The following is a 25,462-nucleotide window of genomic DNA, read 5'->3' as shown; positions in this document are numbered from 1 at the left end:
CCCCTCCTTCTCTCTCTCTCTCTCTCTCTCTCCCACGCAAGAGAGGCGAGGTTGGGTTAACAGCGAAGACCACCTCTTTCGCCTCTCTCTCCCCAGCACTCCATGATTACAGCGCTTAGTTTCTCCCGCCCTTGAAAATTCTTTGTTGATACATAGTTGCCATGGTTGCGAGGGGCGCCTCACTCCGCCCCCTCCGATGAGGTCATCACGCCACAGAATCGCAGCGGCGTTTGGAGAGTGGAGCAAGTCGGGAAATGAAGTTCGGCGGTTTCAACGACAGAGGCGGAAAAGCGGCGCGATCCCTTTGTCGCGTCGCTCGCTTTTGTTGTGCAAAGAGAGGGAGAGAAGAGCGGAAGAGTGACGTGTCAGCTGGTGGGGGAGGAGCCTCGATCGGGGAGGAGGAGCATGCCGCTGCTGGGATCGCTTCTTCCTAGCGTTTTGCTGACGGACGTGGTAAGTCAGGCCGATGATACCCGCCGCGGTCGCTCTGCTATTAAAGCAGCGGCATCCCTCGTCTTGTCTGCCTCGAAAGCAGCAGGTCCTCGTCGGAGGCCCCGAGCCCCAGCGCTTCCTTCAGTCAGGAAGCAGCTGTTGTCCGGTCGGCTCCAGCTGGGGGGAGCCTCAGGGGCCGCTTGCAACCCCCCCCCCCTTTGGTCCCAATTACAATTAGGCACAGAAGAGCTTCTCATGCACGCCTGTCAGGATAGGCAGTTTGACGAACGAGTTTGCATTTCTTTTATTTTCCTAGATTTATATGACTGCCCGCTGCGCCGGAGTGGGGGGGCTTTAGCATGTGAAGAAGCTGGACAGCAAAGAGTTAAGGCTAAAATAAGATGATAAAATAATAAACCATTTGGGAAATTAAAAAGCAAAAGGGAATAACGGAATCACAGGGATAACCTTAATCACAATTAAGAACCCAGACCAACGAAGATGTACAGATAGTCTTCGTTTAGGGACTGACAGACAACTCAGTGATTAAGGCAAGTGGTCACTAAGTGGGAAAGCATGTGACTGCTTATGATTTTACATAGAATTTTACATAGAACTGACTGTAATGGCAAACACATGACTGACAGAGATGCTGTATAGGTCGTAAACACAGGCAATGATCGCCAAGTTATTTTTTCATCACAGTTGGTACTGCAGTTGTTGCTGTCTGAGGCAGCCACTAAATGAGGACTACCTGTATCTCATTTAAGGGTCTTACACTCCATGTGGAATCATCCAATGCCCTGTGTAGGACTCAGGGAAAGATTAGAGCCTTATGGGAGGACAGTAAAACTTTTGGTAAAGAATATATTTCTTAGTAATTGTTTATACCTCACCTAGTTGTAAGCAGATTGTCATGGTTTTTGTACTTTTTAAAATTTTGATGTTCTTTTATTACATTTAATCTGTTTAGTTCAATAAAGTAGCCCACCTCCCCCCAAAAAAGTTAGCCCAGATTAACCCCAATCTTTCTGTATAGGGCCCAGCTTGTGATAGAAATTCTGTCTTGGTGGTGGCCATGCTTTCTTTTGTAAATGCAGTTAACATAGAACAACTATTTTGAATAGCTTTGGGAATGCTGCTTCTTGGTTTCTATTTGTTATAAGTTTAATTAAAAATAAATTCCACTGGAATAAAAGAATACTGTACTTATTTCCAAATAAATTACATGAAGTTCCTGAACTCAACTCCTGGTGACTTCCCAGACAACGCCTTTTGATTTTCTTGGTAAGAATGTGAAAGTAATTCACTATTGACTTTCTTTCAGAATATATTTTTCAAATTCCTGGTCTGGGATTTTCTGGTAGCCTTTCAAATACTAATGAGATTTAATTCTATTCAGCTTTTCAAGATTAAATCAGCTAGGTGCTACTATATAGCTGGACTTCAAATAAATTAGATGTTGCTAATATTTCTGTAAATGTCTGATCTTTGATCAAGGCCAAACTTTCCCTTAACAACTATTACAACATATTTAAAGTGAATAAAGGTGTATTCATCCTGCCTACAACATGATCGAGGAATGGTAGAATAGGGACTGGCAGCTACTACTCTGAAGCTAGGAACATTATAGTGGAAAATCTAAATTAGGTTTAACATTTAAAAATCCAAAGAAACTTCACAAAACTGGGGGGCGGGATAAAAACTAGATCACATTCACATAGGTACCAAGATCCCCCCACACTTTGGATTATTGTCAGACCCACCAAAACCTTGATCAGTCAGAATGGTTTGGAAGATCCCTAACCTTGGGTCTATGTGTTGTGTGAATTCAGTCCCTATATTTTGATAGCTCAGGATGATATGTAGGCATAACATTATGTCTTATTCAACCAGTTATGGATAAACAAACCATGGTAATTGAAAATCATTCAGCTGCTGCATTTTCAGATGGTAGGTTTGAATCTTTGAGCCATAATAGCCATGACAATTTATGAAAATTTTCAACCCAAAAACACTTTGTTTTTTTTTTTCTCCTCACTTCAATAGGTCATCATAGACACTATGGACATACTTTTTAGAATAAGAGGAGGCTTGGATTTTGCATTTCAGTTAGCCACTACTAATGGTGAGTCTGTAGAAATACAAAATGCTGTGTTACATTATACTATAAAGAATCTTCCTGTACAAAAGTTTAAAATATTGATTCTACTATATGAACAAAAACTGTTTTAGCAAAGTTAGTATGAGAAGCCCTCCTCTCCTCTCCTCTCCTCTCCTCTTCTCCTTTTGGAGTAATACAACTGCAGATTCATTCAGAAGCAGTCCCACTCTTCTTAATAGAACTTTCTCCTTTCCAAGTTATTGAGGACCAAAACCCAAATGTCTAGGCAGTTCATTTTACAGGTCTTCTGCTCTTATTTAGGAGATTCTTTCACATTGAAATGCTTAATTGAGAATATTTCTTTCACTCTTCAGTTAATGGAAAGCTCACAATTGTTCCTTTTCTTCTTTCTAAATTAGTCTCACTATGTAAAATCTACAGCTAATTTTCCCTGTGCATTTTTTTTCTTTGTTTGTTTTAGACTCATCCACAAAAGAGGCACTCAAATACATTTTCAAGGATCTTTCAGCTAAACTGGCTTCTGACGTGCTGGTATTCAGGATTTGTCATAGCTCAGTATATTTGTGGCCAAACAGTGGGATGAACTCCATGGCAACTGAGCTTTCAGATGACTCTGCCTGCAAGGAAATACTACAGTTTATTCAGTGAGTATGGCTAGACAAAAATAATGGTTTTGTGGGTGAAGATCAAGATGGTATAATAATTTGCCATGATACAATCATTCTGGCACTGTTTTCCAGATTTGAACAAGAGGGCACCAAGCAGAGATTTTCAAAAAAGAAAGATAAAAAGTTACGAGAGATGGTATGTATAGATTTTTTTTGCTGCACTTATACTTTTCTATAAAATGTGAAGAATTCATTATTTCCAAATTTGTTTATTGATTAGGCAAGTATTTGTGAAAAATACAATATATTTAGTCCTTTTCTCTTAGAATCAATATTGAGTTATTTAACTTATATTGGAAATTGATTCTAGGGAAAGTGGTGGGATTCCCTGTCTGCCACTTTTCTGATCTAACATTTTTCCACAATCTGATAGGAGAATCAGAATCTTTGGAGTAATTTAGATTATAATTTGTATATTAAAGTCTTCTTTATTTTCAGCCATCAATAGTAAATATTGATCTCATGTTGGAAATTACAACCTCATTAGAGCCTTTGGCTCCAGTAATTGAAAAGGAAAGCAAAGAGCATCACTACATTAGCATGACATTACCAGTTGATGTTGTGGTCTCTATTTCTCCGGAAGAAACATGGCGCAAGTAAGTAGGTTATATAACTGAGTATGTATTTTTAAGATTCCTTTAGTTTGTTTCTCTTGCAGTTTTATCTGCATCCAAATCTCCAGATGGGTAGAATTTTCAGGCATGTAACATTAACCTAGTTAATTTGTTAGAAACCGCTGGCTCCCTTCTCATTAAACAATTCAAAAACAGGTTGTGATGAATGAAAAACAATGATAAGGCACAGAAATACACAGTACTGCTAAAAAAGTGGTTGATGCCTCAGACTAAAAAAAGTGTCTGCCAGCTATAGTCAAATATTAAAGGAATTCACAGTTGGAGCACTTGGAGTGAAAATTCCTACACTTTAGTCTCCATAGAGCAAGTTCCATACAAATATGGCACCTACAACTACAGTTATATCAAACATTCAGGTCCAAAGCTACCTCAAACTTTGTACGTACTACAAATTCTTGGCAGTGCCTTCAAAATGGGATAAATTGTTAACAGTAACTTGTCCTTTACAGCAGCCTACCTCCCAGTGTCATGTTCTAGCTGGAGTAATGTTACTAATGAATTGCTGTAATTCAGTCTTAATATTACCATTTGTTTACAACTACAGTTTGAGGAATGTTTAGAAGTACAATGTAAAATACTTTGCCTGATCTCCCCAAATCTGTCGTTTCCAAATTTGATTTCATATGCAGAATCCTGAAATGCTTCCTGAAAAAAGGCTGATCCTTTTTCTAAAATGGATTAGGAACGAGTCAGATTCTTTAAAAACTTGTCATTGGTTCTATAGGTTTGTTATATGAATGTATTACCATAGAGCCAGATCTTACAATGAATGAAAAGGCAGATATAAATCTATTTGGAGACCAAGAATATAAATCAGGCAGTACACTGATAAACATCTTTACTAGTATAGGTTATATAATATCTATAGAGATTGCTCAGTGTAGAAAATCTAATGGAGAGAATGTGGGGGGGGGGAATTACTCTTTCTTGTTGTTTTACAGTGTAAGAAGCCTCTTAGTGAATGCAATTCACACGCAGCTAGCTGATATGGAAAGATGCATTTTGCAACATATGAGAGGAACATCAGTTGTGGTGCCGGAACAATTTCATTTCATGTTACCAGGAAAAAAGCATCTAGTAACAGTTTCATTTCCTACAGGCATTTCTGATGATCAGCTAGAGACTTACCGAAAGGTATCAGATGCTAAGCAAAATATGTATAATTAAACTTTTATAGATCATTAAATCAAATAAGGTTATTAATATATAATTTCCTTCTACCCCTCTTCTGGGTATGGATTTCAAAAGTTGATTTGATTCTAACGCATGGATTCTATGTATGATATTTTACTTTTTTGTAGGTAAAAGAAACTAAAAAATAAAGAATAGGGCAGGAAGCTGCATGTATTTCAGGGAAGGAAATTTACAACAGACAAAGGAAAACACTTATTCATACAGTGCACAATTCATCATCATCATTTTAGCTATTGTCTATCCACTGCAGATTAAGGCCTCTTCAGCATGTTTTCAACCAATACGGCCCTGAGCACTGGGCCAGCATGGCATATTATGGTCTATTCTTTTACAGTGCACAATTATTCTGTAGAATCTCTATTATAGATTTGGTAACAGCCACTAACTTGATTGGCTTTAAAAACAGCTTGGATATATTAATGAAGGGCAGACTGATTCAGAGTTTTCTCCACTGGTGGCTGCAGGTCTCCAAATGTAGTGGGAATAACATTAAGAAAAGATCTAAGTGCACTTCCTGTTTTTGAACACCCCAGAACCATCTGGTGGCAAGTGTGAAAAACAAAATGTTGACAAATGTAGTCCTTGCTTGGCCTGATTCAGTTCTTAAGTGGGTGGAAAAAATTGTACCCCTAGATTATTTATTTATTTATTTATTATCTATCAATCAGCATTTGGAACTACCCCTCTACCTCACAGATTAAAGACAGTCCTTTTCTTCAAGCCTAAAACTTGTGATGGGTTTCTCGTTCTGAAATGGGTTTTCTAGTTGGTTTCAATTCTCTCTTTTATTTGGTTGGTATGCTATATTTTCTAAATTGTTTTGATTATACCAATACAGGCAAACAGCTTTCTGGTAGAGTTGCCAGGTGTCCACTATTTGAGCGGACAGTCCGCTTTTTTCACATTATGTTCACTATTTTTTTTTTCACAAAATAGTGGACATTTTTTTTATTCAAAAGCTTTATGATGAAATGGTACATAATCTAAAGCTGTACAGTCTAAGAGAATAAGGATAGCAGAATCGCGTTTTGTCTTTTTTTTCATAAGTTAGAATGAAAGAGCCAGCTCTGAGTTTACTGAAACTGTTCCAGTATTGTGCATCAATTCCGGTATCAAATGCAAACGTTGAACAAATTTTCAGCGTCATGGGAAATTTGTGAACTGACGAACGTAACCGACTGCTTGTACCATCAGTTCAGAGTGAACTTTGTATATTTTTTAATATTTCTCAATGTTGTACTGAATTAAAGAATTATTCCTTAAACACAAAGAATTGATCAAAGCTGCGCAGTCAAATAAAAAATACACACGACAGCAAAGTAAAATGTAATTTAATATTTTACATATTATTATAATATATTTGATGTTTTGAATTTTAAGTAAAGTTTTGAAGTGATTATTTTAATACGTGTTAAAATGTTTGTAAGAAAATATAAAATTTAATTGTAATTTTTTTTTATTTTTTTACTACTTAAACCTCCCCCCTCCCCCCCCCCCCCCCCCCCCCCGCTTGTCCGCTATTTTTTGGAAGCAGACCTGGCAACCCTACTTTCTGGCCTCCTACTGAATCCAGTGTATCAAAGTTATGTCCCCATAACTCACTATGGGAAAGGTGGTTAATATTATAACCTGCTGTTTTTTAAATTCACTAAGCTATAATAAAAACAATCTTAATTTTGAAAGTATGATCATTATAAAACGGGGAAAATGTCTGGATCTTTTATTGATTTACTTGCTCATCCTCATTTATGTTTGCCTTGCATTTAGGAATTACATGGGCAATTTAATCTACCGCTTGATAGGCCTTATTTCCGAAGAGCTAATGCCTATCACTTTCCTGATGAATCTTTTAAAGATGGTTATCTCAGAAATCCACATCTACATCTCAATCCGCCTGCAATAGAGTCTGGTATGGTGAGTTTCCTTTCTCCATTTGCTTGTTCTAATATCAAGTCTAAAGGCTATATTTCCTGCTTGCCCCAGCACTGAGGACAGCCCAGCAATCTTTGGAGAAGGGCAGAAATGGATGATGCCGCTGGCTGCTGGGATGGGGACCTCCACCCATCCAAAGTAGCATTTTCCCACCCCAGGACAGCCCAGTTTACCTGCTGCCTTTTATTACATCCTAAAAAATATTTCTGTTCCATTTCGTGGCTGCTGCTCTAGCGGGTATACGCACCAGCCAATCCCTTTGACAGCTTTTGTACTGGGCTGCCTACTGTGAAAGGCTGGACCTTTGGAGGGGTGGGGGGATTTCTTAGTATAGGGATTTGTAAAATACAGTTTCTTATTTTTTTTAAAAAAAATGCATGAAATTGACAAGAATTCTACCAAGTTTCCTTTTTAGCCATGAAATACTGTTTCCCCCACCTCACCCCTTCTAAAAGATCATTTTAAAAGGGATGGAGAAGGGAGGGAGGAAGGAATGGAGGGAGGATGGGAGGAAGGAAGGAAGGAAGGAAGGAAGGAAGGAAGGAAGGAAGGAAGGAAGGAAGGAAGGAAGGAAGGAAGGAAGGACTTTTGGCATCTCCTTTCCCTGAGATAGGTGGGAGGTGAAAAGAAGCAGAAGGATCCACCAATGATAGCCAGGGTGACCACAGTTCAAAGAGAAATCCTGGCAATTAAAGTGGCCAGAATGAAGAAGTGGGAAGGGTGGTGGAAGGCAAAAAAGGATTTCTTAAACTGGCCTCCTTTCCAACTGCTTTATGCATGGAACTCAAGCAGCTGAAGGACAAATATAAGTAGAAACTGAGAACAGAAGCTGCAGATTTTTCTTTCTCTGCCACTCTGTCAACAATAACAGAAATTAAAGACACCCAACTATCATTACCATTGCACTCTTTTGATTCATATTTGTTCAAGAGAGGTTGATGAGATCTTGTTGGGAAATCTTGCCAAGCTCATCGAGAACAATGTCTTTTTGTAAACCTTGCTTTTTAAGGAGAATCCTTGCTCCAGAACTTTAATTTGACAACATAATTGCCATGGTATCTTCTGATAGCAACTACTCCATCTGGAAGCATCAGAAGGAGAGACAAACTCATTCCATGGTCTTAATCATCATTAATGCCCACTTGCAGACTTCCTCCCTCACTTAACTTTATGATTCATTAGCTTGAATAGTCTTTCAAATATGTAGTCAGTAAAACTTACAAATTATCTTCATTTTCATTATATAAATCTCTCAAAGGCAACATATTAACTCCTAAGCAAATATTATTACTCTGACATGTATAAATTGTGCTCTCTTTTTGGATACAGGTGTATTTAGTGTATGGCACATATAGTTATCATCATTACATGCAAGATTGTATTGATGATAATGGATGGGGCTGTGCTTATCGATCTCTACAGACAGTATGTTCCTGGTTCAAGCATCAGGGGTACGCAGACAGAGCAATCCCTACACACAAGGAGATACAACAGGTATAGATGTTTTCTAAATCTGAATTCTCTAGAGAAAACAGAGAAGGAAGGAAGGAATATTTTATTTAAGAACTTTGGTTAAAGAACTTTTACTTAGAACACTAGTTTTAAATCTGACCTTTTCTAGATTGAGGGCCATCTTTGGCGGTGGGCAGCAACTTTGGCTTTTGGAGTAAGCCAGGTACCATACAGTATAGACAAACGGTGGCATTGGGGTCAGGACAAACATCAAATTTGATTTCATTTATATTTACATATAATTAATTACTTTTAAATATTGTTACGGCAAATATTCTCTAGTTCCATAATGAATCACTTTCATTTTATATTTGCATTGCAGTGTTGCACCCAAGTATGTAAGCAGTGCAGTTTGCACTGCAACATTGTGATTTTTTTTCTTTTCCACCAAAACAGACACCCCTGTACATTTTGGTGTCCACATGTAGCTTTCAGTCTTCTGAAGGTGTCCTGCCTTAACTATTTGTTCCAGATTCTAAATTCTAAATGTGCTCCATCACTGTAGTAATTCATAAGATTTCCAAATCTTTGCTTAAGCCTGATTCTCGCCAAGCTTTAAATTTTTTCCTCGTTTGCGTCAATTTAGGTTTCAGTTTGAGGGTCATTGGATGGAATATCTGGTGGCTGGTTTTCTACGTTTTACGTTTTAATAGTGATCCCGCAGTAGCTATAAATAAACTCTAGGAGGAGCAATTCAAGTGTGAGACATTTGTGTGATCTTGCAAATGATCTGCTAATACTTATTGAAGTAGCCAAAGAAACATATTATGCAATCATTTTGTATGAAGCACGGGAGCTAATTTATTTTTTAAAATAAAATCCCTTTCTTAGCCTCTGGCCTCTACTGAATTGGATTTGATAGAATACTGTGCAGCTGACTGTTACCTTATTCCATCTTTCTCTTGTGACATGATTGAAGGCGCTTGTTAATGTTGGAGACAAGCCACCTAACTTTGTTGGATCGTGCCAATGGATTGGTTCTATTGAAGTGCAACTTGTGCTGAGTCAGCTATTAGGGATAACTTCAAAGATACTGTTTGTCAGGTAAGATTACTTAGTAATCACCAACAATTTTGTGTTAGCTTACTTTTATATCCAGAACAGTTTTCAGCCCAAAATTTCCATTGCTAAGCAAGGCAGATGTTAAATGAGTTTTGTCCCATTTTACGACCTCTAAGCTACAGTTGATAAACAAATCACTGTAGTTATTAACTGAATCATGCAATGTTAAGTGAATCTGGCTTCCTCCGTTGATTTTATTTGTCAAAAGTTGGCTGGGAAGGTTACAAATAGTGATCTCATGACCCCGAGATTATCATAAATTCATGCCAGTTGCCAAGTGCCCAAATTTTGATCACGTGACCATGAGGATGCTGTATGATCATAAGGGTGAAAACCTATCGTAAGTCATTTTTCTTCAATGCCATTGTGACTTTGAACAGTCACAATGACTGGTTATAAGTTGGGGACTACCAGTATAAAAATGAAGTGATTGATAAATAAGGATTTGTAGATAAATTCTTCAAGAAACAGATTGTATTTATGGGCTACTAAACCACATCTAAAGCCAAGATCTTAGTTTTCCAAGAATTTGCAATCAATCTCTGCATGAGTACTCATTATGCACTTTATCATGTTGCTGAGTAGTAAAACGTACAAAAACCTATTAATTCTAGAGGACTTAGCTTAGGGCAGTTAATTTTAAAATAGCATTAACAAACTATTATTTTGCTCAGTAATAACTTGTACTCTACCTAATTTTTTACTGTTGGTGTAATAATTAGCATAGTAAAATTTACACATAATGTTTCTTTTTTTCTTAGCTACTGAACAGGTAGTGTACAATTTTATTTAGATCTTCATGAATTAGACATTATACAAGGAAAACAATCCCAAAGCAACTTCAAAGTGAAAAATCAAGCTCTATACAGATAGTCCTCAACTTATGATCATTATTGAGCTCTGAATTTATGTTGCTAAGTGAGACATTTGTTAAGTGAGTTTTGTCCAATTTTACGACCATTTTTACCACAGTTGTTAAGTAAATCACTGCAGATTTTAAGTTAGTGAGACGGTTGTTAAATGAATCTGGCTTCCCCATTGACTTTGCTTGCCAGAAGGTTGCAAAAGATAATCACATGCCCCGGGGGCACTGCAGCCGTCATAAATATGAGTTGGTTGCCAAGAGTCTGGATTTTGATCACATGACCATGGAAATGATGCAGTAGTTATAAGTGTAAAAATCAGTTGTAAGTCACTTTTTTCAGTCCTGTTGTAACTTCAAATGGTCACTAAATGAACTGTTGTAAGTCGAGGACTACCTGTAATCTATATTCAAAATTAATGCTAGGACAAATACCACTTAATCTGTCTCATTATAAGCAAATGAATATGATGTAGACTCTTTTCACACCTAACCTTTCTCCATTTGGCCAGTTCATAACTTTATATTCGTGGATCCATATCAACACTGCCCAGATAAGAGCCAGTGTGATGTAGTTTATAGTATTGGATTGGAACCACGAAGACTTCCTTCTCAGCTAGAGGATTTCATTGGGTGACTTTTTATGTCAGTCATTCCCACTTAGACCAACCTACTTCACTTTAGTGAAAAAAATGATAGGAAGTGTGCTATGTATGCCACCTAGGCTGCACAACAAAAGGTAGGATAAATGAACAAAGGAAGGAATGCTGGATGGAAGATCTGTATAGAAAATAAATAAATTAAGGCCTAATTAATTAATCGTGTCTCATATTATATTAGGTATTAGATGAAACATCATAGATTCTTGTCTATTTTGTGAAAGTTATGTGGTAAAAGTTGCAGACTTGAGAGGACTTGATTTGATTCTAATTTATGAACCTGAGAATTGGGGTTGCTATATTTCATTATTCCTTTTTTCTCAAATTACCAGTGCTAAATTACCATTCATCCTAGTTAGTGCTAGCATTAGTGCTAATATTTTTTTTCATAGCCAGGGATCTGAACTGGCTTCTCAAGGAAGAGAACTCGCTAATCATTTCAAGACTGAAGGAACACCAGTGATGATCGGTAATTTTCTAAAATTTAAAATATTTTACTGGCCGTTTTATGAATAAAGTGGTGGGTTGAAGATCCTCATTTGTTCCTTAATTCTTCTGAACAATATTATTTTAGAATGTGTATTAGAATGTTCACTCACTTTAAAAGAAAAAAACATGATTCTGGAGTTAAGAAATTTATGAAGAGCAATAGACTCTCAACTCCTACAGATGACATAGTGATCCTCCATTTTTATTTTGAAATGTTGCAGATATTGGAATATCTGCTCATTGGATATACTATAAATGTGTGCGCCATTCTTCCATTTCTTTAACTAAATGCAAAGATTTGTTTCCCAATTAACATTTGAATTTGCAACTCCATGTTAATTTAGTTTAAGGTTGAATGTTCTACAGAATTGAGTCTAAGTTGAATATTCAATTTGAGGTTTACAGAGTCAATACAGTAAGTTAAATATTCAAGAAGCGGAAAAATTAAGATGAAAAAGAACTGATCTTTTATTTATCTAGTATTCTTTGGTATATGTACTTGAATTGTAATTAGTAAACTTGCTTTTATTGAATGAAGAGCAAATTGATATTCTAGAATTATCCCATCTTCATTTATATTCTTAGAAATTCTGCATTACCTTATATTTAAACCTCAATTTTAAATGATATTATAGCAATTGACAGAATTATTTTTGGTCAATTCTTTCTTTCATATAGTTTCATCCTCACAGGTTTCGTTGGCATTTATATGAAATTTCATGCTGGTTGAAAATGATTCTGCTACTATTGTCAGTAATCACAACAAAAATGTTTGAAAGTTTGACTAGCAAAACAAAACAAGTTTTCAAACTATTTTAAGGGGGGGAAGACAAGGACAGATAAACTAATAATATTAAACAATCTCTGTGTTGCTTTTTCAAAGGCTTTTCTTACTTGATCATACCTTTTCAAGTACTCTACAATTATTTTTTTTCCTTTAACCATCTACAGAAAAATACACACACGCACTCGCACACAAACTAGGTAATCAGTTTGTTATCTTATTTGGTAATGAAATATATGCAAGAAAACCATGAAGCTAAGACAGCACCCAGGACTCCACAGTTCAACCCTCTGCTACAAATATTCTCTTCTATTGATTTGAAATATATACCGCTTTCTAAAAAAAAAAAAAAAAAAGAATCCTTGATCTGTAACCATAGGTTGGTTGGATGGTTTTCCACTCCAATTCAAAGGATATAATTATTTTATGCTAAATATTAATAAACCACATTGTGGTTTGTGTGATACAGGAGATATATACAATTTCCTTCCCTCTGTCCATGTGATTATAGGAAAAAAAATACGTTTGTCATTAAGATCCATTTTTACTACTAATGTCTAAAATGAATTTGCCCTCAAGAGCCTTGGTGGCGCAGCAGACTAAAGTGCTATTAAGTAGCATCAGCTGCCTGCAATTACTGCAAGTTCGAATCTCACCAGGCTCAAGGTTGACTCAGCCTTCCATCCTTTCAAGGTAGGTAAAATGAGGACCCGGATTGTGGGGGCAATAAGCTGACTTTGTATAAAAAAGAACACCGCTTAGAGGGGGCCGAAAGCCCTACTAAGCAGGTATATACAAAAGTATGAAGACTATTGCTTAATACATTGTAAGCCACCCTGAGTCTCCGGAGAAGGGTGGCATATAAATCGAACTAATAAATAAATAAAGAATAATGAACATGCTTTAGAAATTAAACTTTATTAATAGATTTTATTTACATCTAATAATTAAGTTGTAGGATTGAAAACAAAAAAATTACAAAGTGACTAATCTTTTTCAATCAAGTAAGCTACGACGAAGACAGTGCAACATATTTTGGAGGAAATATATATAACTGCAGAATTAAAAGGCTGAATTAATTAAAATCATTTTTTAAAAATTAGACACAGAATTGAGAATGGTGGCTTTATTTTTGCGTATTGTCTTATCAGATTGTTTTCAAGCTGCTTGAGGGTAGGAAAAACCCTGCTGGCCAATGTTTTCCTTCCTTTCCTGTGTTGCAATGCCTGAAGGAAAAAAAAAGATCTTTGGCAAAATAAAAGATAATGAAGCATCTGATGTTTCTGTGGCTTTTGGGAAAGGAATAGCCCTCAATTGGATATACAGGTAGTCCTCAACTTATGACCACAATTGAACCCAAATGTTATGTTGTTAAGTGAGAAATTTGTAAAGTGAATTTTTCCCATTTTATGACCTTTTTTGCCACAGTTGTTAAGTAAATCACTGCAGTTGTTAAGTTAGGAACATGGTTGTTAAGTGAATCCGGCTTCCCCATTGACTTTGCTTGTCAGAAAGTTGCAAAAGGGGATCACATGACCTTGGGACACTGCAAGCGTCATAAAGATGAGTCAGTTATCAAGCATCCGAATGTAAATCACGTGACCATGGGGATGCTTCAACAGCAGTAAGTGTGAAAAATGGTCGTAAGCCAATTTTTTCAATGCCGTTGTAACTGAATGGTCACTAAATGGTTGCAAGTAGAGAACTACCTGTATTTTCTAAGCACGACTGGGCATAATGGCTTTCTAAGTTATTGTGTTCTTTGCTATTTGTTTTGACAAATGAAAGAGTTGGCAAGGATATAGTACTGTTAAGCATGTTCTCTTTATCACAATTAATTGTTTTATCAAGGATGGTTACCATATGGCTGAGAAGCAGGCCTAAAGGCTGTGTACATTGTATGACATACTAAGTGCATTCCAACATCTAATCCCAAAGAAAGCTCTAATGGACATTCTCTTTTGCTAAAAAGGAGGAAACCACTGCACAATACAGTCCATCATTGAGAATTGACATGTTCGTTATGCAGCAAAGGACACTGAAAATAAGTTGTATATATTGGTGGCCCAATAGTAATGAGTTGCCATGGAACACACTGTTTCAGCTTTATCTTCAGCTTTATCTTTTCTCTGGCCTTCCTAGGTGGTGGAGTCTTGGCACACACTATATTAGGGGTGGCATGGAATGAGATCACTGGGCACATTAAATTTTTGATTCTGGATCCACACTACACTGGTGCTGAGGATCTGCATGTTATATTAGAAAAGGTGAGACTCCCTTCACAATTGACCTAAGTACCAGAGATTTTGATTTTTTTGAAAAGCACTGTATTCATATTATTCATTGTTCTTAAGTGTACTGGTATTTTGTATAAAATTCAAAAATTTAATTTCTACATAGGAGAGATCTTGTCAAAGAAATATATAATTGTACTGTGATAACATACATTTTGTTTAAATTAACCCATAAACCAATGCAGTCAGGTTCACAAAATCCTCTTGAATATTGCTGAAACAGTTTCAACAGAAACTGGAAATATCTTAAATAGGAAATAGTTTAATTTAACAAACCTGACCTTCAACTACTTTTAAAATACATATATTTCCATGTTTTTCTTTTTTGCAGAGAATCAGAATGAACAATGTGTTTTTTCTTTTAGTCAGAACAGAATATATATGTTATTTGTAATTGTTTTTCTAACATAGTGGGAGCAGTGTTGAGAGTCTCTTGTTTTCATAAATTCCAACTAGGATGACCCTCACATGCAAAGATCTGGGTGAATTGTTCCACCATTTGGAGTTTGCCTTTGTTTTCTAATTGTCATTAAAAGTGTGGGAAATAGTGAATTGCTTACAGTGTGAGTGTATGGTTTAAAGAAAATAAACATTGTTTCTGGCTTTGATTAAGCTTTGTGTGCTGCTTTATTCTTAACCTTCTTTTAAACAAATAAATTTAATAACTTCTTTCAATGAAGTATCAGATTAAGCATATTGTTGACTTAGATGCAAACCCTAATAGTGGGCAATTGAAATGGAAGCAAAAACTGTTTTTGTTCATTCTGTTATATTTGATTGTTAATAAATATATCAAATTTCTGTTATTCTGTTTGACTAAACTATAAACAGTTAAATAACCCTTTAATTTGAGGTCTACTCTTGATGAATTCAAAGGCACATCTATCAATTCAGTGTAATTTTCTGGCAATTTGTTACTCAAATTCAGTTTGTAAAAGAGTTCGTCTCTGGCAAACACCGTTTTCTGTTTTTATAGCTTTATTTTATATATAATTGGGAGTTTATTGTCCATATTTACATTGTAAATACACATCCAGTGAACAATAAGCGAAATACAATCCTGTTACCTCAAAATGCATAAATCTGCTGCTGAGTAGCTATAATTATTTTTAACTTTAAATTTAGCTTTTGTGCATGTATGAATACATAAAACCAGTTCTTTCACTAACACATCAGCAATTGGATTAAAGCACTGAATTTCATTTTCTCTTCCCTTTTTTTATAGGGCTGGTGTGGCTGGAAGGGTCCAGATTTCTGGGACAAAGATGCTTACTATAATCTGTGTCTACCTCAGCGACCAAAATGTATTTGAATACACACGTTGAATGATGCAGTTGTGATAAACTAGCTGCTTTCTGTATATATGGTTTATTTGTATTTAATATCATGCGTCTCATAATCCCATTGAAATAAAATTACTGCTCTAGTATTTCAGAGCACAAATTATGTACAAGATTATTTTTCAAATAAAATCTGATTATATCCTATTAATTTTGAATCGCTTTCTGTTTTTGTCATCGAATATTAACAACTCACATCCATACCTGTCCTTTGAAAGTGGCATGCTCCCAGCATAATGTTGAATAGATTTGCAAGGGACAAAAATAAGAAGGTATAGCTACAGTGCAAGTTATTACAAAAAGGTTCTATACAGAATTTGCTGACAGAGGCATACCTACAGAACACATTTTTATCAACATAATTCATATTTGTTTAATCTGAACAATGTGTTGATTGCCAGGATACTATCTACTGCTTTGCTTTTGTGTGTGTTCACATGAGTAAAGAACATCAATATACCAGTCACAAAATTAATGATACATGAATCAATGGTAAAAAAATATTACTGTATGTTATTATTGTGCACACGCCGAAATTATATGAAAAGATCTTCTTCAAGAAGAACACACTCCTTCGTAGAAGGCATTGTTCAAAATACTTTGCATTGAGTTGTAGATTCAGGTTTTTCTTTGCAGAGCTTTGAATATCCATATTTCTCACGCTTATTCATTTTCACATGACTCTGAGTTCAAATCTGAATAAATGGAAAGATTTGCTTTTCAGCTGTAGAATCTGTTTTGAGTTAAGCATGTGTACAGCATCTAATTTCAATATAACAGATTGCAGCCTTAGAAACTAATTCTGGGCAAGTAAACAGTTCCGCTCTGGTCTCTCTTGGCTTATGTAGATCCTTGTTCTTCCTCCCATAATAATCCAACTTCCTTCAATCCACCACAATATTTTACTTACCTTTCCAACAAGTACTCACTTAGGCAATGTGCCAAAAGTATACTAACAACAAAACTATCACTAACATTATATTCAGGCCTAGAATTACTTTCACTGAGCTCAGAATTTATCTTTAAATAAACATGTACAAAATTGCATCCTAAAAGGCAAATTCCTAGAGTTGTATACTACATTAAGCATGGCAATTATCAAAAGAAAACTTTAAACGGGTATAGAAAACTATAATAAATCCATAAGACTACAACTACAGGTAGTCTTTGACTTACAACAGTTTGCTTAGTCAAAAGAAAAATGGCACTGGAAAAAGTGACGACCATTTTTCACATGACTGTTTTAGCATCCCCACAGTTACGTGTTCAAAATTCAGACACTTGGCAACTGACTCATATTTATGATGGATGCAGTGTTCCAGGGTCACGTGATCACCTTTTACCACCTTCAGACAAACAAAGTCAATAGGGAAGCCAGATTCACTTAACAACCGTGTCACTAACAACTGCAGTGATTCACTTAATAACTATGACAAGAAAGATTGCAAAATGGGACAAAATTCACTTAACAAATATATCAATTAGTGACAAAAATGTTGGGCATTCTTCTCGTCATAAGTCAAGGACCACCTGTTCTGAGGGGAGGAGGTGTCAGTGACTGTCAATGCAGACCCCTCTGTTAGGAATATTATTCAGGAGCAAGTCTAATCTCAATCTCTTTCTCTCTCTCTCTCTCTCCCTGGCACTTCCCACACCCCATTTTTGGCCCATTCCAGTAGGTGGGGATTGCCGCCGCCACGTATCGCCATGATCATTGCCATAGGCGGCATCAGCAATCCCTGCTGCCTGGAACGGGCCAAAAATGGGATGCGCAGAGGCTGAATATGGGGCCCGCGGAGGTTGTGGTGGCAATTATGGCAATGGGTTGTGGCGATCCCCATAGCCTGGAACAGCTGATGGGCGGTATTCCGGGAGGCCGAGCCAACTGCCAATCAGCTGCTCATGCTAAATCAGGCTGTGCTGAAGCTGACCAGGCTGTTTACTGTTTGCTGCAAGGAAGCAAATTGTTGGGAGGCAGAGGCCGAAGGTGGAGGCCACAGGTGGGCATGGCTTCGGCAACATTCGCTATATAAGACGCACAGGCCTTTCCACCCACTTTTTTGGGGGGGCGTGCGTCTTATAGACTGAAAAATACAGTATATATATTTGATCACCCACCCACCCCATGCCTGCCATTTGGAGGCCAATCACTATTGCTGCAGATGCCCTGCTTCCTGAAGTATGGTGCACAACTAACAGAATCTGGAAAAGATAGCATGGTCTGCTTGAAATTTTGGATTCGGAGTATCCTGTTCAACATTCCCTAGATCAGCGGTTCTCAACCTGGGGGTCGCGACCCCTTTGGGTGTCGAACGGCCATTTCACAGGGGTCGCCAAAGCCCTCTCTCGCCCCCCTCCCACGCCTTCACTCACCCTCACCCTCTGCCTCTGTTGGATCGCCGGTTGCCGTTCGCTTACCCCGCCCACTCCCAATCTATTGCTCCCTCTGGAGTCCCAGCTGATGGCTAGAGGGAAAAAAAACTTTAAATTCTTGCCCCGGGGCTTCAAAGAGCCGCCCTACTCTCAGCTGTTTTGCGGAGGGCTCTGTTGCTAGCTAGCTGCAAAGAGGTAAATTCCTGGAGCAGATTTTTTTTCCCCTAGCTATGCTGAAAAAGCAAAATTGAAAGTAAGGAAGCAGGGTCTGCAACGTGACAAAATGAGGCAGAGAGAGATTTCTTTTTCTTTTTCTTTTTCCTCACCAAAAAAGGTAGGTGCAAAACTGCAAACAATGGGAAATTTAGGGCAAAAGAGGAGAGTTCAAGAATTTAAAACACAAACGAAATAAAAGCTCTATTTAACTAGGGAATTGTAATAATTGAGATACTATTAATTGTATATTGTGTTGAAAGCAGAAATGGTTAAGTTGTGGTTTGGAGGAATATATGGCGGAAATTATTTGGTTTATTATTGGTAAATATAATTAATTGATTTGTAAGAAATTGGATTGCATGGAAATAATTGGAATATTCATGTTCATACTGATTAATATACAAAAAAGATAGTCATATAACTAATTGATTTATATTAAAATGTTGAATTTGTATTAAACAACTGTATTACATAATTACATAATTAACCAATGTGAGGATGGATATAAAAATAGATGACAATGGGAACGGGTATAATATAGAATAGAAGGGAAAAATTGAATTTGATTAAGATTAGAGATGAGGATGAAGGGTAATATTGGTTTTTAAAAAAAATAGATGAGGAATAAATATGGTAAAAAGGAAATATAGAAATTGTAAATTTAATGAAATGATTAAACACTGTTTAAATTTGTGAACCAGCCAAATATCCTGTTCAAAGAAAATACATTGTATGTTTGTATGTGTGTTTCTAATTATTGCTATTTATTCTCTTTTATTCTTTAAAGTTTAACAATTCATTCTTTATCTTAATATCTTTATATTTGTTTGGGGTTGGCTTTCTTCCCTTTCATCTTTTTTATTGTACAGCAATCTTTCTCCTCAAACCTACTACCTCTCTCTTTTCTTTCCTTCTTACTTTCTCTTCCCCCCACCCTCTTTTTCTCCTCCCTACTTCCTCTTCCTTTCTCCTTCTCCTCCTCTCTTCCTCCCTCTCTTACCCTCACTCCTACTCTAATTTCCATTCCTTCATCCCTCTCTATTGCTGTATCCTTTAATGCATATGGACTACTCAGAGGGCTGAAAAAGTTATTTTTGACTGGTCCTCGCACTTTTGACCAGTCCTCGAACTTACGACTGTCCTCACAATTTACGTTTTTGCCCTATCTTGTCATCATGGTGAAGAGAAGCAGTTGTGAAATGAGTGACAAGGTTGTTAAGAATGCTACAATGGGCATAAATGATGACCAGTCATAACTGCGAAGACCGGTCAAAAGTGCGAGGACCTGTCAGAAATCACATTTTTCAGCCCTCTGGGTAGTCCTTTTGTGCACAGGGACTACTCAGAGGGCTGAAAAAGTTATTTTTGACTGGTCCTCGCACTTTTGACCAGTCCTCGAATTTACAACTGTCCTCACATTTTATGTTTTTTGCCCTATCTTATCACCATGTTGAAGAGAAGCAGTTGTGAAATGAGTGACATGGTTGTTAAGAATGCTGCACAGGCATAAATGTGAGGATGGTCATAAGTGTGAGGACCAGTCAAAAGTCCGAGGACCTGTCAGAAATTACTTTTTTCAGCCCTCTGAGTAGTCCCTATACACATAGCCATGCCCACCCAGTCACATGATCTCCAAGCCACACCCACAAAATAAGCCACGCCCACAGAACCGGTAGTAAAAAAATTTAGAACCCACCCCTGGTTGGGGGTCACCACAACATGAGGAACTGTATTAAAGGGTCGCGGCATTAGGAAGGTTGAGAACCACTGATCTAGATTCTAACAAAACTGGTTCTGTCCCTGTGTAACATACTATGTAGATAATCAATTCGACCAACCTTGAATCGGATTAAAATGTTGAAGAAACTGCCTTACCATTTGATCTCCTTCTCTTTCTGTTGACAAGTCTATTCCTTTCACACACTCCTTTCTGCCTTTTGGAAGCATCAGTATGGATGGATTCGTCACTATCATGAAAGGAAGAGTTATACTGTGCTCTTGCTTTCTGGTTCTGAATCTGTTTCACTTTCATGAGGAAATGGGCACACTCCAAAAACCCCAAAGCCAGGGCAAGATCTTCTGCTGTTTGACTATTATTATTGCGCAAGCTGAAACACACATTTAAAAGAAAATCAATTCATTTGTCTGGCAATCTTCCATTTCTCATACAATAGACCATCCAGATTTTTTTAAAAAAATATTGGATACAATATTGAGTTGAAACACCACAACCCAAATGTATGAATGTCTACTGACAAGCCTTTTTGTAATCCAGAGATTTTTTTTAAAGAAAAAGACTATGTTCGATTTACAACAGTTCATTTAGTGACCATTCAAAATTACAATAGCAGTGAAAAAAGTGACATGATTATTTTTCATACTGGTGACCCCATGGTCATGTGATTTACATTTGGATGCTTGACAACTGGTTCATCTTTATGATGATGGCAGTTTCCCAGGATCATTTTGCGATCTTCTGACAACCAAAGTCAATGGGTAAGCCAGGTTCACCTAACAACCATGTTCCTAATTTAACAACTGCAATGATTCATTTAACAAATGTGGCAAAGAAAGTCATAAAATGGGGCAAGACTCAACAAATTTCTCACTTAGCAGCATAAATTTTGGCCTCAGCCGTGGTTGTAAGTTGAAGACTACCTGTATTACACTGGAAATAAATTCCATATGAAGCAAATTGCAAGCAGACTAGTATCTGCTTATGCATAAGTATAATTAATCTAAATGAGTAACTGATGATCATGCTTGTTCTGTTGAATTCAATAAGACAAGTTATATAAAATGTTAAACTCCCTCGATTTCTGTGGATTGAAGTATAAATTTATTTGTACTGAATTGGAGCCTAAACACCTATCCTCTACTAAAAAGAAATAATTTGAAGCTTCTTGCACCCAATTGGCAAAAGTGATATTTTTGTAAAATAGTCTAAAATTCAAAGTTGAACAAATTAAGCAAGCTTTTTCACATTTTGAGTAGCTTGCCACAAGCAGCCTTTCAGAAAGTCAGATTAGGAGAAACATTCAATCGAAAATATAATTTAATGAAAAAACAATGAAATTGTTTGATGAAATCAGTAGAGGATGTACTTACTCAATGTTGGCCTGACTGGCAACGAGTAAAGTGAGACATTCCAAACTCCCAACTTTAGCTGCCTTATGGATGGGAGCTTCTCCAAGCCAATCCTAAATAAAAAGAATAAATACTTTATTTGTAAATCCAATCACTTCATCATTGTTCAGTATTAATATTTAAAGGGATGGTGGTGGTGGTTAAATAAGCTTAATTTCAAGTGTAATATGATTGTCAATAGCAAAATCTTGTCTCAGTAGATACTATTTGCAAGCTAAAAATAACTTTATCCATTAGGATGAGCTAAAAAACATACACACTTCTGGATTGGGCCTACTAAAATGTATGACTAAACTTAGTTTGAAAATAATAAGTTTTATTTTTGTCCTTTGAAAAGTAGTATTGGAAACAAGTTACTAACTTAAGACAAACATATCTTCTCTTAACAAAATATTTTTCTATTCCCAGGACCATGATACTTCATTTAGTACTACTGCGTACTCAATGGCAATCCTAGCCAAAGTAAAAGCAGAATATTCTAAACTACTCAGGTGTGCCTTCATGTTATTTGCTTTGTTCATAGTCTCAGTCAGTGGCTGTTCCTTCCCACAAAAAATGGAAAAGTCAGGCTCCATGGGAGCTACATGGTCTGAAAAGTTGAAAATGTACCTGTTGGTTCAGATTGGCTCCCGTCTGGAGTTGCCAAAGCAGGAAAAAGGCATGGCCTCCACCAGCAGCCAGATGAGCTGGTGACTGAACAAAGGCAGCAGCAGCTAGATTGACTTCGGTCCCTGCTTCCAACAGAGGACTCGGGCCATGTGGCTATAAAACAGAGGAGCATTTGAAGCATAGTCCTTGCGTGGATTCACCACTCTTTCATTAACAAAGGAGTAAGAAATGGCAAGCATTACAAAAGATGTGCAATTTCCAAGATAGTTACCCTTTCAGAATTTATTCCTTACCTCTGAGTTGGCATCCCATAGTAGCATTTTTGCTCTTCTTTGGTAGACTTGTCACCAAAAAACGGTGGTAGGCTTGTTGAGCACAGCTCTGTGCTGCATGCCAGTATATCTGATTCCAAGACTGGCTGTGTCAGCTTGTGAACACTCACTCTGGCTGTAGTCCCGCCCTCTCTGCAGCAAACTGGCTTCTGCACGTACACAAACAAGAGCACATGCAACCCAGTCTGTTTGGCTGGGGATATGATTGGCTTCTCTCAACTTGTTATGCTTATGAGATAGGCGGGTGCAGGAAAGACTGAGGACAGGTGGAGCCATGCAGCACTGTGCAACCAGGCACGTATCACACATACACACAAGTCAACCCGTTGATGGCTCTGCCTTCCAACTCCTCCCTTTACCTCAGCCACAAGGAAGGACAATTCTAAAAGAAGTACTGATATTTATTTGGAAGTTCTTGGAACACATTCTTACTTCTACACACAGTTAATTCCTGAGTGGATTGATGGAGTTCCTTCAGCCTGTCTTGGCAAAATGTTTCAAAAGAGTTCAGCACCCTTCAGATATTAAAGATGCAACTTATATTAAAATTTATATTCTCTCTTCAATCACCTTTTCTAAAGGCTAAACATATCTCTCTCTCTTAGTCTTTTCTGGTAAGACAGCTTCAATTCAATGTTGTCCTTCTAAAAGTAGTACTGATTCCAATTTGTCTTTCATAAAGAGAACAAAATTTGAGTAGTGTCTGTGATTATCTGTAATTCTTCAAAGATTGTTTTCACATATATTATTACCAAGTCAGGTATCCACCATCCCATCTACTCTATTTGCTATCAAGCCCCGTTTTGTGTCATCTACAAATTTGATAAAGTATTGCTTGGTCAGGATCTTCCATCCCTTTTAACAAGCAATTAATTAAAATGTGTGAAACCCTAGGACTGAACCCTCTGGCATCTCTCCTCTTTCTAGATGACGCACAATCTCCAAACACTCTTTCAAGCCAGCAATGAGTCTACCTAATAGGCAGGTCATCCAGCTGATAGTCATCTAGCTTGCTAATATAGAGTATCTTGTCATCGCTTTGAAGAAATCTAGATGCATTCCCGCAATATATTTAGGAAGTTACCCAAAGTGAAATGTGATTTGTTCCAAATAAATTCAGGCTGATTTTTAACGATCACTATGCTGTACTTCAGATTCATTTACAATACATCTAGCCTGAAGATCTGAACGAATTCAAGGTCAATTATTCAGTTTCCAACAAGCTTGAGGTGGAAACTTTCAATCAGCTCCTCACAGTAGCCCAGTGGAAAGCATATTCTGTTCTCAAAACAGGCTTAGAAGAAAAAGAAGTTGAGAAATTTTGTTATTATTCTATTACCATCTGCAGCACTGAGGAGCTATGCTATAAATTATTTTCTCTTGTTTATATTTTGAACATATCTGGAGGGGGAAAACTTTAGTTGTTCTTAACATTCTTCACTAAACCTTAGGTCATTTTGATCCTTAGCTTTTCTGACAAATTCTACAATTCTAGGCTATAAATATGCACTATTTCTTCATGCTGTTCCTCTTTCTTCATGCTCTATTCCTCTTTCTAGTTTCTATATACGTTTATCATGATTTCCAGACTTTCTCTAAGCATATTGAAATATGGTGAAGCCATATTTCTTCTACTATCTTCCTTCCCCTATACACGCATACACTCACTGGAAATGTTTGCTAACTCCTTTCTTAGAAATTCCCATCTTTCTTGTCCATTAGCTTTTTCTAACATGCAATTATAATAATTCTAAGTTTATCAAAATAAGTGTGGGAAGCCCCCCCCCCATTCCAGAAGAATGAAATATTTTGGGAAATATTAAAAAAAGGCAGAATATTACAGTATATTTCCCTAAAGGAGAAATGGAGAAACGTGTCTTTAGAGGCAGAAAGAGCCCCCCAGTCTTTCTTAATAACCCACTGCAGATGCTAGCACTTTAGGAGATAAAGAGCTTATTGAAACCAACTATCTAGATAGCTCTATTCATAATCAAAGAAAATACTGCAGGCAGAAATCCATTCAAAATTTAATGAATTTTTAAATTGTTTTAAATTGGGATTTTAATTTTATATTGGCAGGAATTATGCATTTTACCGTTGTGAGCCGCCCTGAGTCCTCGGAGATAGGGCGGCATACAAATTGCATAAAATAAATAAATAAATAAATAAAAATGGGGTTTTCAAAACTCCTTACAGCAAAGTTTGACAGCTAACAAAGGCAGAATGGTAGGATTAGAAAGCAGCCACTCATCCAAGATCCAACACAGGATGAAAGCTATTGGCCACAATTGGAATTGCCCAACACCCTTTCAGAACACAAGCCAGTGGTGACATTCAGATTTTTTCCCTACCGATTCTGTGGATGTGACTTGGTGGTGGTGGGTTCTGTGACTGAGTGGGCATGGCCAACCCGATGTCACTCACGGCCATGCCCACTCAGTCACATGACACCCCCAAGTCACGCCCACAAAACCCGATATGAAAAAATGTGTGTATGAGCACCAGAAGAGCTCATAGTGAATGCTGTGGCAAAGAGAATCTGAACTCTTCTCCCTCCATTCACAGTGGAACTGCTGCTCCTTTTATGGTCCCCCCTGGCACCCTCCCTCCCAGGGACTACCTTAAAGGGACAGGTTGCAGCAACTGGAGGGAGAAAAGTTTGGATTCTCTGTGCTGCAGCATTTAACGTTGAATGCTGTGTGGCAGAGAGAAGCCAAACTTTTCTCCCTCCATTCATAGCGGAGCTGCTCAGTGGTGAAATCCAATTTTTTTTACTACCGGTTCTGTGGGTGTGGCT

The 25,462-nt window shown here is 37.2% G+C and overlaps 2 protein-coding genes across 8 annotated transcripts; one reads left to right on the top strand and one right to left on the bottom strand.

The window, feature by feature from the left end:
* Window positions 1-350: 350 nt before the first annotated feature.
* Window positions 351-16,133, top strand: UFSP2 (UFM1 specific peptidase 2). 7 transcript variants are annotated; one of them, XM_070948197.1, is made up of 12 exons: window positions 355-453; window positions 2,482-2,560; window positions 3,018-3,201; window positions 3,298-3,361; window positions 3,664-3,821; window positions 4,802-4,994; window positions 6,822-6,968; window positions 8,316-8,480; window positions 9,418-9,542; window positions 11,474-11,550; window positions 14,497-14,621; window positions 15,874-16,133. In XM_070948197.1, the coding sequence occupies exons 1-12, from the start codon at window positions 406-408 to the stop codon at window positions 15,958-15,960; spliced, it is 1,452 nt and encodes a 483-aa protein (XP_070804298.1). In that variant the 5' UTR covers window positions 355-405; the 3' UTR covers window positions 15,961-16,133. The 7 variants fall into 7 exon arrangements, 6 of the variants coding, with proteins under 6 accessions (XP_070804302.1, XP_070804303.1, XP_070804300.1 ...); XM_070948198.1 differs by lacking the exon at window positions 355-453 and adding an exon at window positions 1,636-1,719; XR_011600674.1 differs by lacking the exons at window positions 11,474-11,550; window positions 15,874-16,133 and adding an exon at window positions 13,506-13,680 and having other exon boundaries at window positions 351-453; window positions 14,497-14,574.
* Window positions 16,134-16,403: 270 nt separating this feature from the next.
* ANKRD37 (ankyrin repeat domain 37) lies at window positions 16,404-22,666 on the bottom strand. The gene is made up of 5 exons (XM_070948884.1): window positions 22,627-22,666; window positions 22,334-22,486; window positions 21,686-21,777; window positions 20,453-20,685; window positions 16,404-16,683 (listed from the first exon to the last, which is right to left on the bottom strand). The coding sequence occupies exons 1-5, from the start codon at window positions 22,651-22,653 to the stop codon at window positions 16,652-16,654; spliced, it is 537 nt and encodes a 178-aa protein (XP_070804985.1). The 5' UTR covers window positions 22,654-22,666; the 3' UTR covers window positions 16,404-16,651.
* Between the last annotated feature and the right edge of the window lie 2,796 nt (window positions 22,667-25,462).

This window comes from Pituophis catenifer, unplaced genomic scaffold, assembly GCF_029215685.1.
Source record: "Pituophis catenifer annectens isolate HBS135680 unplaced genomic scaffold, rPitCat1.0.hap2 SCAF_8, whole genome shotgun sequence".
Taxonomy (NCBI): Eukaryota; Metazoa; Chordata; class Lepidosauria; order Squamata; family Colubridae; genus Pituophis; species Pituophis catenifer.
The sequence above is the reverse complement of the archived record's forward strand: the minus strand, read 5'-3'. Positions and strand labels throughout refer to the sequence as shown.